This window comes from Falco cherrug, chromosome 5 (assembly GCF_023634085.1).
Source record: "Falco cherrug isolate bFalChe1 chromosome 5, bFalChe1.pri, whole genome shotgun sequence".
NCBI classification, from domain to species: domain Eukaryota; kingdom Metazoa; phylum Chordata; class Aves; order Falconiformes; family Falconidae; genus Falco; species Falco cherrug.
The window spans coordinates 39,113,340-39,128,081 of record NC_073701.1 but is presented as its reverse complement, the minus strand read 5'-3'; the positions used below and the strand labels follow the sequence as shown (position 1 = coordinate 39,128,081).

At 43.0% G+C, this 14,742-nt stretch overlaps 1 protein-coding gene across 1 annotated transcript in view; it reads left to right on the top strand.

The window, feature by feature from the left end:
• The first annotated feature begins 269 nt into the window (after window positions 1-269).
• Window positions 270-14,742, top strand: part of LIN7A (lin-7 homolog A, crumbs cell polarity complex component) — a 50,247-nt gene continuing 35,774 nt past the window's right edge. The window contains exon 1 of the mRNA XM_055712680.1: window positions 270-691. Coding sequence (XP_055568655.1) covers window positions 412-691 — 280 coding nt within the window. The 5' untranslated portion in view covers window positions 270-411. The remainder of the gene's footprint in view (window positions 692-14,742) is intronic.

The following is a 14,742-nucleotide window of genomic DNA, read 5'->3' as shown; positions in this document are numbered from 1 at the left end:
GCCCGGTACCTCCTCCCCCGGCTCCGCACGCGTATTCCACCCCCGCGGCCACCCTCGGAGCAGCGCCTCACCCAGACGCACCGTATTCCACCGACTCTGAGCAGGCCCCCAAGCCCGGGACGGGGCGGGGCGCCCCGCCCCACCGCCCCCGGCCCAGGCGAGGCCGGGCCGCCCGATCCAGCCCCCACCGTCCTCCCCGCCCCGCGGCGCTGCGGAGCTCCCCGCCCTCGCTCCTCGCTCTCGCTCCGCCGGCCGCTGCGGCATCCCCGGGCGGCGGGACCGGCGGCGACCGGCGACCCGCCCCCCACCCCCGCGCACGGCCCGGTCCCCCCGCGGGCCCCGGGACTCGTCCCTGAGGCGGCCGCGGTGTGACGGGGGCCTCCCGCCGGGCCCGGCTCCGGAGGCGCAACGATGCCGGCAGCCCGTGCCGGGCCGCGCAGGGCCGCCCTGCGGCCGCAGCACCGCGGCGCCCCGTCTGCGGCGAGCCGCCCGCCCCTGGGCACCCTCTCCACCCCGCTCGCCTCCTCCTCCCACGGAGCCACCCTCCTCCTCCGCCCCCTCTCCCTGGCAGCCTCCTCCCCGCCCTTCCCCGCACTCCACGCCGGTGCCGGAGCCGCGCGTCACTCGGGCTCCAGCCCCGCCGCAGACATGGCGACACTGACAGCGGTCCAGCCGCTCACGCTGGACAGAGGTAAGCGCGGCGCCTGCCGCTCCCCGCTCCCCGCCGCTCGCCGCCCGCTCCGCGCCCTGCTCGGGGGGCGGCCGCGGCGCAGCGCGGGGTCCTGCCTCGCAGCCCCAGCGCGGCGGGCGCTGCAGCAGCGGCTCTCCCGGTGCCGCCGGCCGTGCCGGCGGGCGGCGGGGGCGCGCCTCCCCGCGGGGCTCGGGTGGGCGGCAGGAGAAGGGCTGGCACGGAGGACGTAAAACTTTGCCCGGGCAGGGAGTCGGGGTAGGGCCGGCATCCTGCCGGCGGGAGCGCGGCGGCGCCGCGGGCGCGGGATGTGGCTGGGCAGCCAGCGCTCCTCTCCGCGCCGCGGGGCCGCTCCGCCGCCTCCGCCCTGCAGGGCTCCCCCGTGGGCGGCCGAGCCGGGAGCCCCCGCGCCGCCGCCCCCGCAGGTGGCTGGGGGGGGGGGGGGAGGCGGGCCGCGGCGGGGGCAGCGACTCCGGCCGGCGGTGCCCACTCTCCCGAGTGGGGAGCCCCAGCCTCCCGGGGAGCCACGGTCGTTCGTCGGCAAAATGGGGCGTTCTGGGGGGCTGGCGGGGGGTGACGGCAACTTCTCTGTTCGCTGGCCGGAATGATGCTGCCCCACAGAACGGCGCGTCGTCGCTTTCCTGTAGACGAGCCCCCGGCCGGGATAGGGGGAGCGGTCGGTGTGTTGCCAGCCTTGGGGCTGTGTCAGTAACCTGACCGAAGTGATACAAGAGGGTGCTGAAATCTTGAAGTTATGTGAAAATTCGACTTTTGCCTCCAGGCTGTGAAAATTGGACCTCTCCTTCCCAGTGCATTTGTGCCTGTAATAAGGCTCAGCAGAAACGTTATTAGATTTCTGTGGGTTACAGAGGAGAGTAACTTACCATTCTGATTTGGTTTGCTCCTTCAGCTCCATTCGTTAGAGATGTCTAACAGCTCCCAAGTTCAGCATCCTGAATTGCCGGGGTGTCCTTCTTCCTAACTCTCATCCCTGGGCTCCAAAAGGCTCCCAGCATGCATAAATCTTGTAGTCTTGAAAGCATGATTGAGGCCAGTGCCTTGGGCTTTTAAACATTTTGTTGCAGAGGATTAAGATGGGCTTTCTAAGCAAAACAGAGAGGTTGTTGCTGTAAATCCTATGCAAAAGAAACCTGACAAACTCAGTTTCAAAACAGTAAAGGACAGGTAGGCACCTTTTCTAGAACCCATTTGGGAACAGAACAGCCCACAAAGTACTCTAAATATGGCTAAAATTCCAACATTAGTAGAAAAGAAGGATCTAAAGTTAATTTTATTGAAATAACAAAATGCTAGCATGCACTTCAAATTAAACTGCTCAGAAATCCACTGTGTAATCTACAGTTTCACCCTAATACTGTTTTCAGTAAGCAGGACAAATCTATTTCCTGGCAAAGGGTTGAACAGATGGCAATCCATTAGCAAACCTGGCTTTTCAAAAGAAAGTATTACTATTTCAGAATTACACATTCCTTTTCATTACTAAAACTATGCTTTAAAACATCCACAATACACAAAAATGCAAATTAGTCCCAATTTAAATACAAGCATCTGTTGTCTCTGTCCAGGATATGCCTAACCATTTGGCAGAGGTGCCAACATTACAGTTTCCCTGGTCATCAGCCAGGGCTGATACCAGTGCGAGTGAGATATAACAACACAGAATGATAGGATGTGGTGTGCAAAAGGGAAATACAGATAAGATGTAGATGTAAATACTGCACCTGGCCTGCAGAAAGCCATTTCGTCAGAGGGATACACTTCGTCATCTGTAACATGTTGCTCCTACGTCAGTTGAAGATGGTGGGCTGAAGCAGCCCCAGAAGCCACTAGACCAAGCCCACTGCTTCCAGGTATTTGCTGTCATCTTTCACAGCCGTGAAAAAAGGAAAGTGTGACATGGTGAGATTTTCCAGATTTCTGTTGCTTTTATTAAAGCAGACGCAGCTACGTTTACTGTCACTGTGTTTTGCACAGCTTTGCTGTGATCTAGGCACAGCCTCGAAAAGTCTTGTACACTCATATCCACTTTGCCGTGTCCCATGGAGAGCTCAGCGCAGAAGAAAATAGCGAGCGTTTCAGAAGAGGTGGCATTAATAACCTTGCATTGCTGGGGGAATTGCTGCTTGATCTCTGTCCAGGAAGGGTTCTGCATTTGCCTCGCTAAGGGTCACCGAAACAGTAAAACATCATATAGCTACATACATTAGAAATCCGAATTGCAGTCTGACATGGTCTCCTCCTGGCCAAAAACTGATACACAATATTCTAGTGTGGAGATAGGAGCTTTTTTAAAGCCTGACATAAATGGAATTCAAAACCTGTATGGTAAAATGAATTTCCATTTAAAGGTGAAGGGCATGTTGTGTGTGAATGATTGAAAGCCAATTACATTCTGGAAGATTACTTCAGTCCAAAGCACAGGAATTAATTTCCTTAATTCTTGTCATCATGTGCCTTTCTACCTGCACAAATGTGTGCAAGTTCCATTAGGGCTCTTTAATATGTGGAACAAGTTCACAAAATAATGGAAATTTTAATCACTTACTATTTAATCTCAAAGGCTTTTGCCTGACCTTTGTGTGGTGCTCTGCTGGGGGGAGGGGAAGGAATCAGCAACTGTTTCAGAGAGGAAAACTCAAGCAGTGGAGCTACATGTGAGTACCACTTAGGGAGGATGGCCCCAGTGTTTGGGTGCTTTGGGAGGGTGAAGAGCCTGCCTGCTGGGTGTCTTCCAACAGCCAAGTAAGTCTTCTCCATAAAAAAAAGTGCACCCTTCTTATCTTTATTGCACATGTCTCACATGCTAAATCGATACCACCTCATTGGCAATCTCTGGTGTCCATCAGAGCTAACTGGGGGAGCTTTTTAGGCTGATTCGAAGCTTAAACCCTGAAGGTGTAGGGAACTACACCTTGTTCCAGGTTGAGTCAGAAAGTTACAGTGCTGTCTTTCATAAAATGGCAAGCAGAAAAAGTAAGGTTGAGATTTTTTTTCTTTTTTCATTTGTTTAAGCTTATGGGCTTTTAAGTACGTTCCCAGCTTAATTTACCTCCATAAAAAAAAAACAAAAAAACGAAGTGGTCACTCCAAACCAAAAGGGAAACATTTAAAAATATCTGTACAATTTGTTTTTTACTTCTTCCACAGGTATGTCTTTAGTAAGAACTTGGTTGACACTGATTTTTGTTGCAGAGTGCTCTAGTTGCAGTGAGTTGGCAGTTTCCGACAGTATCTATTTGTATTGGCGACAGTTTCTATTTGTATTGGCACACCACTCCTCACATCTTACATCTTGTCCTTCTCTATATAGGATGGGCAGTGCTGCCTTTGCCTCTTCTCTCAATGTCCTTTGTCTTCCCTCAGCCCACCCCATGACCAGCACTTTAGTAGCCAGAGCCCCGCACCTCCCTTTGCGTGCCATCTTCTGTTGCCTTGCTCTTCTCAAAGCCTCAGAGCAGTTAACTCCATCGCTGTGTGCATTGCCCACAACCCTTACCCGTTTTCACTGTTCAGAAACCCAACTTCCTTCTCTAATATTCTGTTGTTCTGCTGTCCGTGACCATCAGCACCTCACCAGCTTAACATCTCAAATGCTGCATGCACATCCAGTGGCAATGTTCTGCTTTTCTCCAAGGGTAATGGCATCTGCCCCAGTCAGCTTGGCATCTTTGTGGTTCTCTGAGGATCTCGTGTGAGTTCCTGTGTGCTGCAGGTACATGTTGTGAGCAATTAGGAATTAAAGGAAGCTTGTTGTGGTTGGGATCACTTAAAGGGTGTGTTAGCAGCATCTGATGGAAACATTTTCTGCAAGTACCATTACGCTCCCAGAAGTACATTGGGAGGGAATAGATTTCTGTGCTTCCCTTGGCACTCTTTCCTGGAGTGGTCATCTGGAGGCGTGCAAATTGAAGCAGATGTCTTTCTGGCTATGTATAATTGATGTTCTTCTCTGTCTGAACTTTTTTATTTTGTTAAACTTCCATCAAATTTTTCATAAAGCTTATCTTTGATTTTTACTTGTGCTCTACCTTCCAAGATGAGAATCTGCTTTGAAGGAAAGCTGACCATGTATTTTTCCAGATTGCTGCAAAACCTCATCCCAGTTCACCTCTGCATAGGACCATGAAAACATCAGCTTTAAAAGGGCACTTTTGAAAAGTTCTTGAAAATTATAAAATTAGCCTGCGCAAAGACCTTCTTATGATTAAGAGCAAGGGAATGTCTTTTCATGTGAAGGGGGGATTTCAACTGTCTTTTGTTAATAATCCGTGTCCTATTATGTTTTTCCTTATATAGTTACTATTCGTGTCACCGATGGTTTCACTTCTTCATGTGACTGAGGATAAAAGAAGAAATTTGAATAGACTGACTATACAGGGCTGTTATTTTGATCCCTGTGAAGTTTTCTAACAAGGTCATAGCTATTAGCTATTGCCAACCAAATTTCTATTGCCTTCGAATACATCCTTGGAAACTGGAAAGAACTCTTGCTCTTTGGTTGTAATGTGTAACTGAGTTCTGTTGTTTTTTTATGAATTCAAGCAAGTATTTTTCCAGTGGAGTGTGTGTCCCAAATCTTCTTGAAAATCCTTTATAAAGCACCATGTTCAGTGGCAGTAAATAAAAATATGAATGGATTTGGAATTGCCATCAGCTGTTAGAGGTGGTAGGCAAACCCTGCCAGATGTGGTACCGGATGGCACCTGACCATTAATATACATTGGTACTTGCTAGAGTACTCCTTCCTTCCTTGTCATCTCTTCTTATAATTTTTCTTCTCATTACATCCTCATAGCCTACATAAATGGGGATTTTCCCCCATCTGTGCCCATATATATGCATATAACAGAAATTATATTGAACATAGATTACAGTAGACTGTGCATATTTTAATATAATGTATGTTATCTTAGGGGGAAAAAAATGCAACGTACTCACCAGGAAGAGAAAATCAGACTCATTAAGTGTGAAATACAGTCCTTGACAGAGGAGCACCATAAGGCCAGAGCTCTCTCATGCAGGGTGAAGGCCTGTGGAGCAGTGCTAAGCGATGTGCTGCTCCCTGCCTGGCTCCCTGTCTGTCACAGGGATGTCTTCTCTTGCTCTTCAGCCTAGCATGCTAAAATTGAAAAATACTTCTGCAAGTGCCGCACGCTTTAAGTCTTAACGTTTCTGTGCTTGGTATGCCAACTGAGGATACATAAATAACCAAATTCATTCTTCCAAGAAAAAGAAAAAAGCCTATTGTTTGTAGGAACAGAAAAAAAAGTGACAATTGTAGTCATAGGCTGAAATGTTTGTGTTTTTTACATAAGTCTGTCAACATGTACTTGATTTTTTAAAATGTGTTTTTATGAAGGCATGGATTAAGATATTTATGGGTGATGACTGGGATGTTTTGTGAGGATCTGTGCAGTTCAAGTGTTGGTTAGTTAAGTGTGCAGTTTAGCTGCCTCCTGGAGCTCTGGAGCTGGAGGCGGAGCAAGTACCTACCTACATGTCATCTTCGGTTTTCATGAGCAGTGTAAAAACACATGGTTTGAAAAGTTAATTGGATATGACCAGCTTAAATGTGTCTGGCAGCATGGGTTTGACCTGAAGAGGTACTGGGGCACATGGTGGCACAGGAGCTCTATGCTGGGCTGGACATGCTTGAGATGGGCTGGGTGCCTACGGGAGCATCTTCAGCTGGCCTCACCTGCTCAGAGGGGGACCCTGTCCTCCAGGCCGGAGCAACTTCAGGTGACGTGCAAACTGAGAGAACTATACCTGTACAGAGACACACGGAAACACCTACAAAACTCGTGGCATCTTTTAACATTGTCATCTTTGTTTTCTTAAATTTCTTAAATTTCCAGTCATGTTTCCTTCAGAAACATGTAATTGATAATAAGACGCATCTCTGCAGAAGCTGGATGTGCAGTCAGGAAATGTTTGTGAGGCACCTTTGAAAGAGTGACCACACTTTGGCCAGCCGATGGCTATGCAGGGACCTTGTGTTCCTCCTGCTCTGTCAGGCTGAAAATATTCTTTAGACATGGTAGCAGTGAAGTAATCATTTTAGTCTAATTTATGCTGTGTAGAGCCACGTGGTAAGCTGAGCTCACCTCTGTGTGTCCTGCTTCTCATCCCTCATGGGGACCTGCTCCTGCAGCTGGGTGAAGTGGATGAGGTTTTGACAAGCCCCTGCACAGGTGCAAGATTCACCAACAAGTTGCAGGAGTGTTAATGATTAGAAGGCACAAGAGATGCTATTTTTGTATGTAGTAAGTGTATACTTTATCTACATAATGTTGAAAAAGAAGGATTTGTTTTATAAATAACATCCCTATGCTGCTTCAGTTTCACACTGATGTCTGAGAGATATTTGTGGAACTACAGAAAAAAAACATCTTAATGTAATTGTAAGCAAACAATTTGCTTAATGCCATCCTATTGCTTGAGTTGGACCCCTCTGTTGATGTTATTAGACAGAAACTTTCTTAAAAAATGTGACAGGTTACTGAAGTCATCAGCTTTGTGCAGAGGATGATCTGTCCTTTGAGTTCGGTGTTTCAGGACATGTACATGCATATCTTTAATGAAGATGACACTTGTGCAAGTGCAAAAAGATACAAGCTTTTGGCTGATTGGTGTTATTTAGATACAAAATAATGTTCTTGTAGATAATGCAGTAGAATTTGAAATACAAATTATGTAAAGCTATTTATTTTACTCATCAGAAGCACAAGTAATGAGAAGTTGAGCATTTAAGAGGAATCCAAGCAAAGGCAGACACAGGGTTTTGAGAAGCATGTAACTGTACATTTGTAAGTCTATTCCGTCATGCATCATGCACAGTTGTTTTGTTTCACATGATGCATTTTTGATATTTTAAAAGTAATGCTTACTAACGTGCTGTAAACAGTACATGTATGTATAAATCCAGGCATTTTTAAATTTAATCACAGTCAGCTTAATCTTCTTTTGAGACTGTTGCTGGAGAGTCAGCCTCTGAATTAGAAACATTCAGCTGTTTACTCTCCATTCTGATGAGATGATTTGATTCAGAAATGTACATTTACATACTAACAATGTTTTCCTAAGTATTTCAACCACAAGCTTGGAACTTCGATATGTTAAATACAGAGGGAGATATATATATATACATATTTGAGAACTTGTTTTACCAGGGTCCAAAATGGAGTGGTTAAACGAACCCAAAATTTCTCAAATACAACTCAGCTAAGTTACCAGAAAACTGAAGAGAGAATATTAACTCTCTTCTTGTTACCTGAGCCCACATATACAGTCCTTTTAGGTATGTGTATGTAACAACTACATTGTATCCATTGTATTGCCCAAATGCCATCTTTTCACTGTTGTCTCACCAGTCTCAAACCACCTAGAAAAACAGAAGATAAAATCATGATGCTAGACTTCAAGTGGCAATTTGTATTGTCACAACGTACGCACAACTCATAATGTGTTGCTATGCTAGTGCTACTTTACTAATAATTGAAAGAAAAATAGAGAAAAAATCTTGATTAGGAAGCTGTGTCTCGAGAAGAGATCGGAGGAGTGATTGTTCTTTATTATTTAGAAGATGGAACAGTGAAGTATCCATGAATACACAGAGCATCAAAGCATTGATTTTAATTGTTTCTGTATAAACATGGATAATTGTATAAGGAAAAGCGTTGCCCAAAATAGGCTCTTAATTTATTTCTGCTGAACAAAAATTACATTATTACTGGTTCTTTTCAATAAAAGCCCATGTTTAATCACTAATCCTTCACATCCACTAACTCTTTGATTTTCTTCTTCAGCCATATTTTCTGAAAAAGAGTAAATCTCCTAGACCTTAAGATATGAATCCCTTTACAATCAGTTAAGCATTGGGGAAGAATGTACTTGAAATAGATCAGGTGGATGACCATGGCCATCAGCAGCAGTCTTAGCCCTCAGAAATTTACTTACCATTATCTCTTCACATTTCAATAGATTTGGCAGCAGTGTGTTTGTCAAATGGCATTTACTGAATCAGCACAGGAACAAAAGAATAATATAGCTGTTCTTTGTTATACAGAGCCAGACCAGGGAAACATGAAGAGGGCATGACAGCTTTAACACCTATGAAGCAGTCTTAGGAAAAAGAGGTGATTGTATATCTGATCCCCTCTGTAGCCTGATAGTCTTGTAACTCAAGAGTAATAGCTCTGGAGTTTCTACTAATTTATACAGCACCTTTTGCATCCTAACGGTAAAACTGTGTCAAAGTATGCGGGGGGCTTCTCATATCTTAAGTAGGTACTTTGTGAAATCAGGCTGCAACCCGAGGTGAGTTCCAGATCTGCTCCTATTCTCAGCGTCATTCAACATGTAGTACACAAAGCAACAGCACTGCAAAGGTGACAGTGAGCTCTGTTTCTCACAGGGGCTTCTGTTGCAAAGCTTTGTTAGTAACTTGCAGCAGTGCTTCAACATAGTCACAGCTTTCTTCTAAGATCGTATTTGTTTCAAAGTTGAAAGTTAACAGTGGTCAGTTGTTGATACTTACCAGCAGTGTATCTGTACTGCCTAGTTTTGTAGGGATTTATTAACAAAAGATTTTATTTATATTGCTTTCATCTTGCTGTCATAGCTATTCACATACACACTTTCAAAGAACAGGGTTTTTTTCCTTTCCTGAGAAATGACTAGTATGTAGCCAGCTACCAGAGGGATTCAATCTGCAAAAAGCAATATCCTTAAATCCACTAAAATCAAAGAGAGAATATTAACTCTCTTCTCGTTACCTGATCCTACAGATAAAGTCCTGTTAGGTATGCGTACGTAACGACTACGTTGCATCCGTTGTATTGCCCAATGCCATCTTTTCACTGTTGTCTCACCAGAGTCTCAAGCCGCCTAGAAAAACAGAAGATAAAATCAGGATGCTAGACTTCAGGTGATGGTTTGTATTGTCACAGTGTACAAGTGCCAGTAGCCCACAGCCATCTTTCTGATCTTTCTGGTAATAACAGAGAAAGATTTAAGACTAAGATTAGCTGGAGAGATAAGAACTGAGGAGAGGCAGCAGGAGACTCTGGTAATGACATACGAGCAGAGAGGTGAGAGTTACTGCTTTGGCTCAGACACAGTGCCTGTTGTGAAGGAGAATTAGCATCCCTAAGTTAACCTTGCCTCCCTTGGCGAGGCACCTGTTGGGGCCTTTTTTCCCTCTTCCTGTCTTCTTCCCTGCCAACAAAAAATCTCTGATGCAAACTAAAAACACACGCTGAAAGTATCAGTGTGGGAAAGGCATGAGGTTGCCCATATGGCCAAAACTTTTGTTTTGTGATGTGCACATAGGATGCATAAACACTTGCTTTTGCTTAGGCAGAGGAGCAAGAGAATGGATTTCAGCTAAAAGTGTGGTTTTTTCATCATGTTTTTCTTTGTTCAGCCAAGAGTATTCCTTGTAATTATTTGTTTTCTGCTTCTCTAGCTTAGTCAACTTTTTAATTCCTTCACTGATTTTCATATTTTTCCTATATGCTTGCGAATTAAAATGCAAAAACAAGTATTCTGTTAAGTAGGGTCCTTGGGGTATGTTAATGTACCAACCTTTTCTTCTTGTAATCTGGGATCAGAACCTCTAAAGTGTTTACCTTTGCAGTTTCAGCAAAGTGTCCAGGGTGCTTTTGTCTGCTGTTTAAAGCAGCTCCACTCCAGCATGGTGAACAGAGTCCGCTGAGGCAGAACTGATCCTACAAGATCAAGTGGCGTTGTGATCAGGAGACAGATGAGGCTGGTGGAGAGTTATCAAAGCATCTCTTTACAAGATACCTATGGCTATGGGAGGCAGCAGACAGCTTCCTTGCTTTCACATAGTTGAACTTGTAGGAGCTTAATTCCCAGGTCTGTTCACCATACTGAATTTCTCAGGGAGTTAAAGCTTGGCTTCAAAGGATTTTCTTTCTGTCATTTCATAGTTTCAGGAAGTCAGACAGAACTCCATTTTAGATGTCCTGTGTAGGCAAATAACTGCTTTAAACACCTGAGATCTCTCTTTTTAAAAAAAATTGCTTAAAGACTGAGAATTAAATAACAAAAAGTCTAAAGTGAAAAAATATCCTGCTTCCTATGGCAAGCAAAGGCTAATTTTTTTATTTAAGGAATGAATATATACTTACATATTCACTGTATATGTAATACATATTTATTTGAATACAAAATAAACTTTTTTTTTAAAATGTTGCTTTTTATATCATATTTGTAGCTGACTCTCCCTAGTCAAAAAAAAGGGCCAGAATCATGTCTTGTCTGTTCTGTTCAGCGGTGAGTGGCTAGCTATAAATCATAGTTACGATCACAAAAAGCAGGTATGATTAAGCCATATAAAGTCTAAACTATATACAAAGGGCAACAAAAAAGGAATTTTACCTTCCCTTCCCTTGTCTCTACAGCTAATGCAGGGGAAAAATCATAACATTCTGTTTTAAGTACTGTGTTAAAAAAATTTCAGTGCTCTTCTATATGCATGATCAGCTTTATTTTTTAATCTTTTCTCTTAAAGGATAATTTAGTAACTTGTTTTCATGTCAATGCTATGTTCAATACCTACTATACAAAAGCAGTTTCAAATGTAAAGGGTTGGTGTATCTATAATGTCTTATTTCTTACAAGTGGCAAAATGTTCTGGTGAAAATTTTTGAATTTCTATTTATGCACCGTCTCATCCTGATTGCTTTAGAAACTGCAATGAAACTAATAATTTGGAGGAATAAAAAATATATCACTGTTTAAAAATTATCATGTTTTAAGGTTAATTTTAAATGCCCATCTTTGAAAATTCTGAATTGTATTGTTACTCTTCAGGCCTCAAATTAAGCCAATGAAACTCACCTTATTGAAATGATCCTGAATTACGCATTAATTCCATCTTTACTGTTTTGTGATTTATGGTTATTCCTTTAAAAAGCAATAATGGAAATGTGATAGTAGATTGATATCTCTTTCTGTCACATGCACACATGCATGCACACGCATGCACACAAACCAAATCTGAAAATTGCTGACAAAATTGGTCCAGTGACTTACATCGGTTATGTGAAGGCTTCGAGGAAAAAACAGAAGACTGGGTCTATCTATGTAGAGTAATTAATATTCTAAGATGATTGACCAAAGTAAAGCAAATCCAGTTCTCCTAGTTTGCCTTCATGGTAGGTTAAGACTATGAAAAACCCTAGTTGAGGAGAACAGAAATCACTTGTTAAAACTTAGAAGAGTGGGAAGCAGCGAGGAGATTACTGAAGACGTTGTAGACATTGTGAGGTTCAGAGAACATAGAGGAGCATAATTTTTCATTTAAGGGAATCTTTTGAATGTTGCATTTAAACAAGCTAAGCAGAGTATTCGGGAGCAGTATGTCTGAAACAGCAGTATTTCAGTATTTCAGGCAGAACGCCTGAAACGGCAAAAATGACTGAAATGGCTGGAGAGCCCTGAAGGGCTTTTGTGGTGTTGAGGGTGCTGGATGGAGGGGTCTCCACATAGTTTGCTGTCTGTATGTGAATCACAGGTGGCACTGCTTTCTCTGCGAATAAACTGTGTCCTTTCTATAAGTAATTTTGCTAAACGTCTCAAACCTTTGCTGTCATATTCACGTGTTCCTGCCAAAACTGCTTGGAAAACTCATGGTATATAACACTGCCGTGGGGTGTGCAACAGCTGGGTCATAGGGTCTCTAAGAATGGAGTGAAGCAGAGAACTTGGATGCTCGTGGTGTGCCTGAGAAGCTACACCCAGGCAAAACCTGGGTGCGGCTCAAACACATAGAAACATATAGACCAAAACATGGTCCGATGAGCAGCCAAAGAAAATGAGCCTACCCCAGGCAGTGGGGGAATGTATGTAGAAACACATGGGGATGAGCTGTTAATGTCATTGGGGGCAGTCAGTTCATATCAGGCAAAAGGAGACAGACAAGAGAGACACTCAGTTCTATTTCATGGTTGATTTTTCTCATACATAAGAAGGAAAAAGTCCATAAAACCATTGGTTAAGACATATTTAAAAGCATTAACTAAAAAACATGTTGGTCTGCCTGTTAATGATGCTGTTCTTGTCAAATGTAACTGTTCCGAAGTACAGTGTCTCCTGGACCACATGGAGATAAATTTGCATGAGTCATTCACTATATATCCGGACAGTAAGAGTGGGTTTCATCATACTGATGTAAATGTCTAATACGTAGGATGCAGGCATGTACATCTCAGCTAATCATCGAGTCTCCCTTTTTAGTCAACAAAGGGAACAGGCACTCCCAGAGTATGATTCATCTCATCTAAAATAGGTCAGATGAATTGTAGCCTCAAAGTGTCTGTTTTTCCTCATTGACTGTAACAGCAGTCGAGGGTGAGTCGCTGAGCTGTCAATGTCTACATCAGAAGCGTGGAGGCTTGAAACCCTCACTGCAAGATGAATCATGAGAGCTTTGTATGGTTGTTCTTTGTCATATTTATTTGTGCATTCATAGTGATGCTTAACCAGGGGAGTATAAAGTGACACTGCGTTAAATCTGTAACTGCTACCCATATCATCTAAACTAGAGTATGAAAGCACTGGTAGTATTATTTTTTCTATAAACCACTATAAAGTCTTGAATAATGTTGCTGTTTTCTAACAGCTTAGCTCATTGTTCCCTGCACATCAAGTCTGAATTACCATGATGAGGTACACCTTTATGCTTACTGATTAGCATGAAATTTGAGGCAAGATAAATATCAATTTAAATGGGCAAAAAAAAAAGCTGTTCTTTGCTTTAATGTTTCTGAACTCTCCAGATTAGATTATATAAATATATTAAATTAATAGAAGAGCTTTTGTATTCCAGGAGAGCACTGTGCTGATAGTAAGGAACCAAAGAGGTGAATGGAGGCATATTGGACAATCTGGTATTTGACACCAGAGTAAGAATTGCCATGTGGTACAAAGTAATGACTGACAGCAGAGCTCTAGTAATACAGAAAATTTTCAGAAGATACATGCTGAAAATTTTCCAAAGCTGGTACTTGAACCATGTAGTCACATAAACAGTTTGATAGAATGTACTGGGGCTACTGGCTATGAATTATGAATGAACTTTGCTAATCACCATGGAATTCTAATTGCCCAACCATTGATTACCTCTGCCATTTGTTAGTGTTTGGGGAAGACTGCTAAACACAATAAAGCATCCTGTATCGGCTTTGGGAATTATGATTAAAAGTTCACAGAATAACATTAAGAATTCTGGAATGCATTCTCATGATCTTAAAGGAATAACTAAACCTGAATGGAAGTATTGGAGGAATGAAAAACGACTGACATTTGAAAGGACCTGTTATATCATGGAAATTCTTCACCTTCAGCCTTATTAAAGGTCTTCAAAGACGATGGAACAGAGCTTAAAAATTCCAGGATTATTATTCTGTAATGCCATGGTGAAGCTATGAATATTTTAGAGACTTACTGAGTATCCTTGCTGTCAGTTTGTAGTGATGTTCTATATCTCTGAGGTACCAAAGGGTGGTGTTGATGCAGCACATTTACTTTTCCTAGTAACTGGCATACTAATTCAGTGAAGGTCTCCAGAATTAACAGGAACAAGGCGTAGAAAGACCTCAAGAGGATGAGAAACCTGTTCTCTAATATCTTCTTAATAAACAAGTGATCACTGTATTTTGGCTTTGGGAACAACCCAACAACATGATTTCTAGAGCAGTTATCAGAGCAAAGAAATACTGTGTTTCTGAGTGATTACTGTTTGAACCCAAACTAGTATTACACAGCATTGTTGCTACTATTTAACTGCCTAATAGTCTCATAAGTCAGAGGATAATACATTTATTTTAAGGACTGCAGCTCACTCATAGACTAACACAAGAGAGAAAGGTTAGACATTGGTAGATATACCACAGTTTTCACATTTTGCAGTATAAAGCATGCACGTGTGTTCTTTTTCAAGAGTCACTGTAGTATTAGATGGGACATATTTAGCATGCTAAAATAATTTGCTACATTCTTCC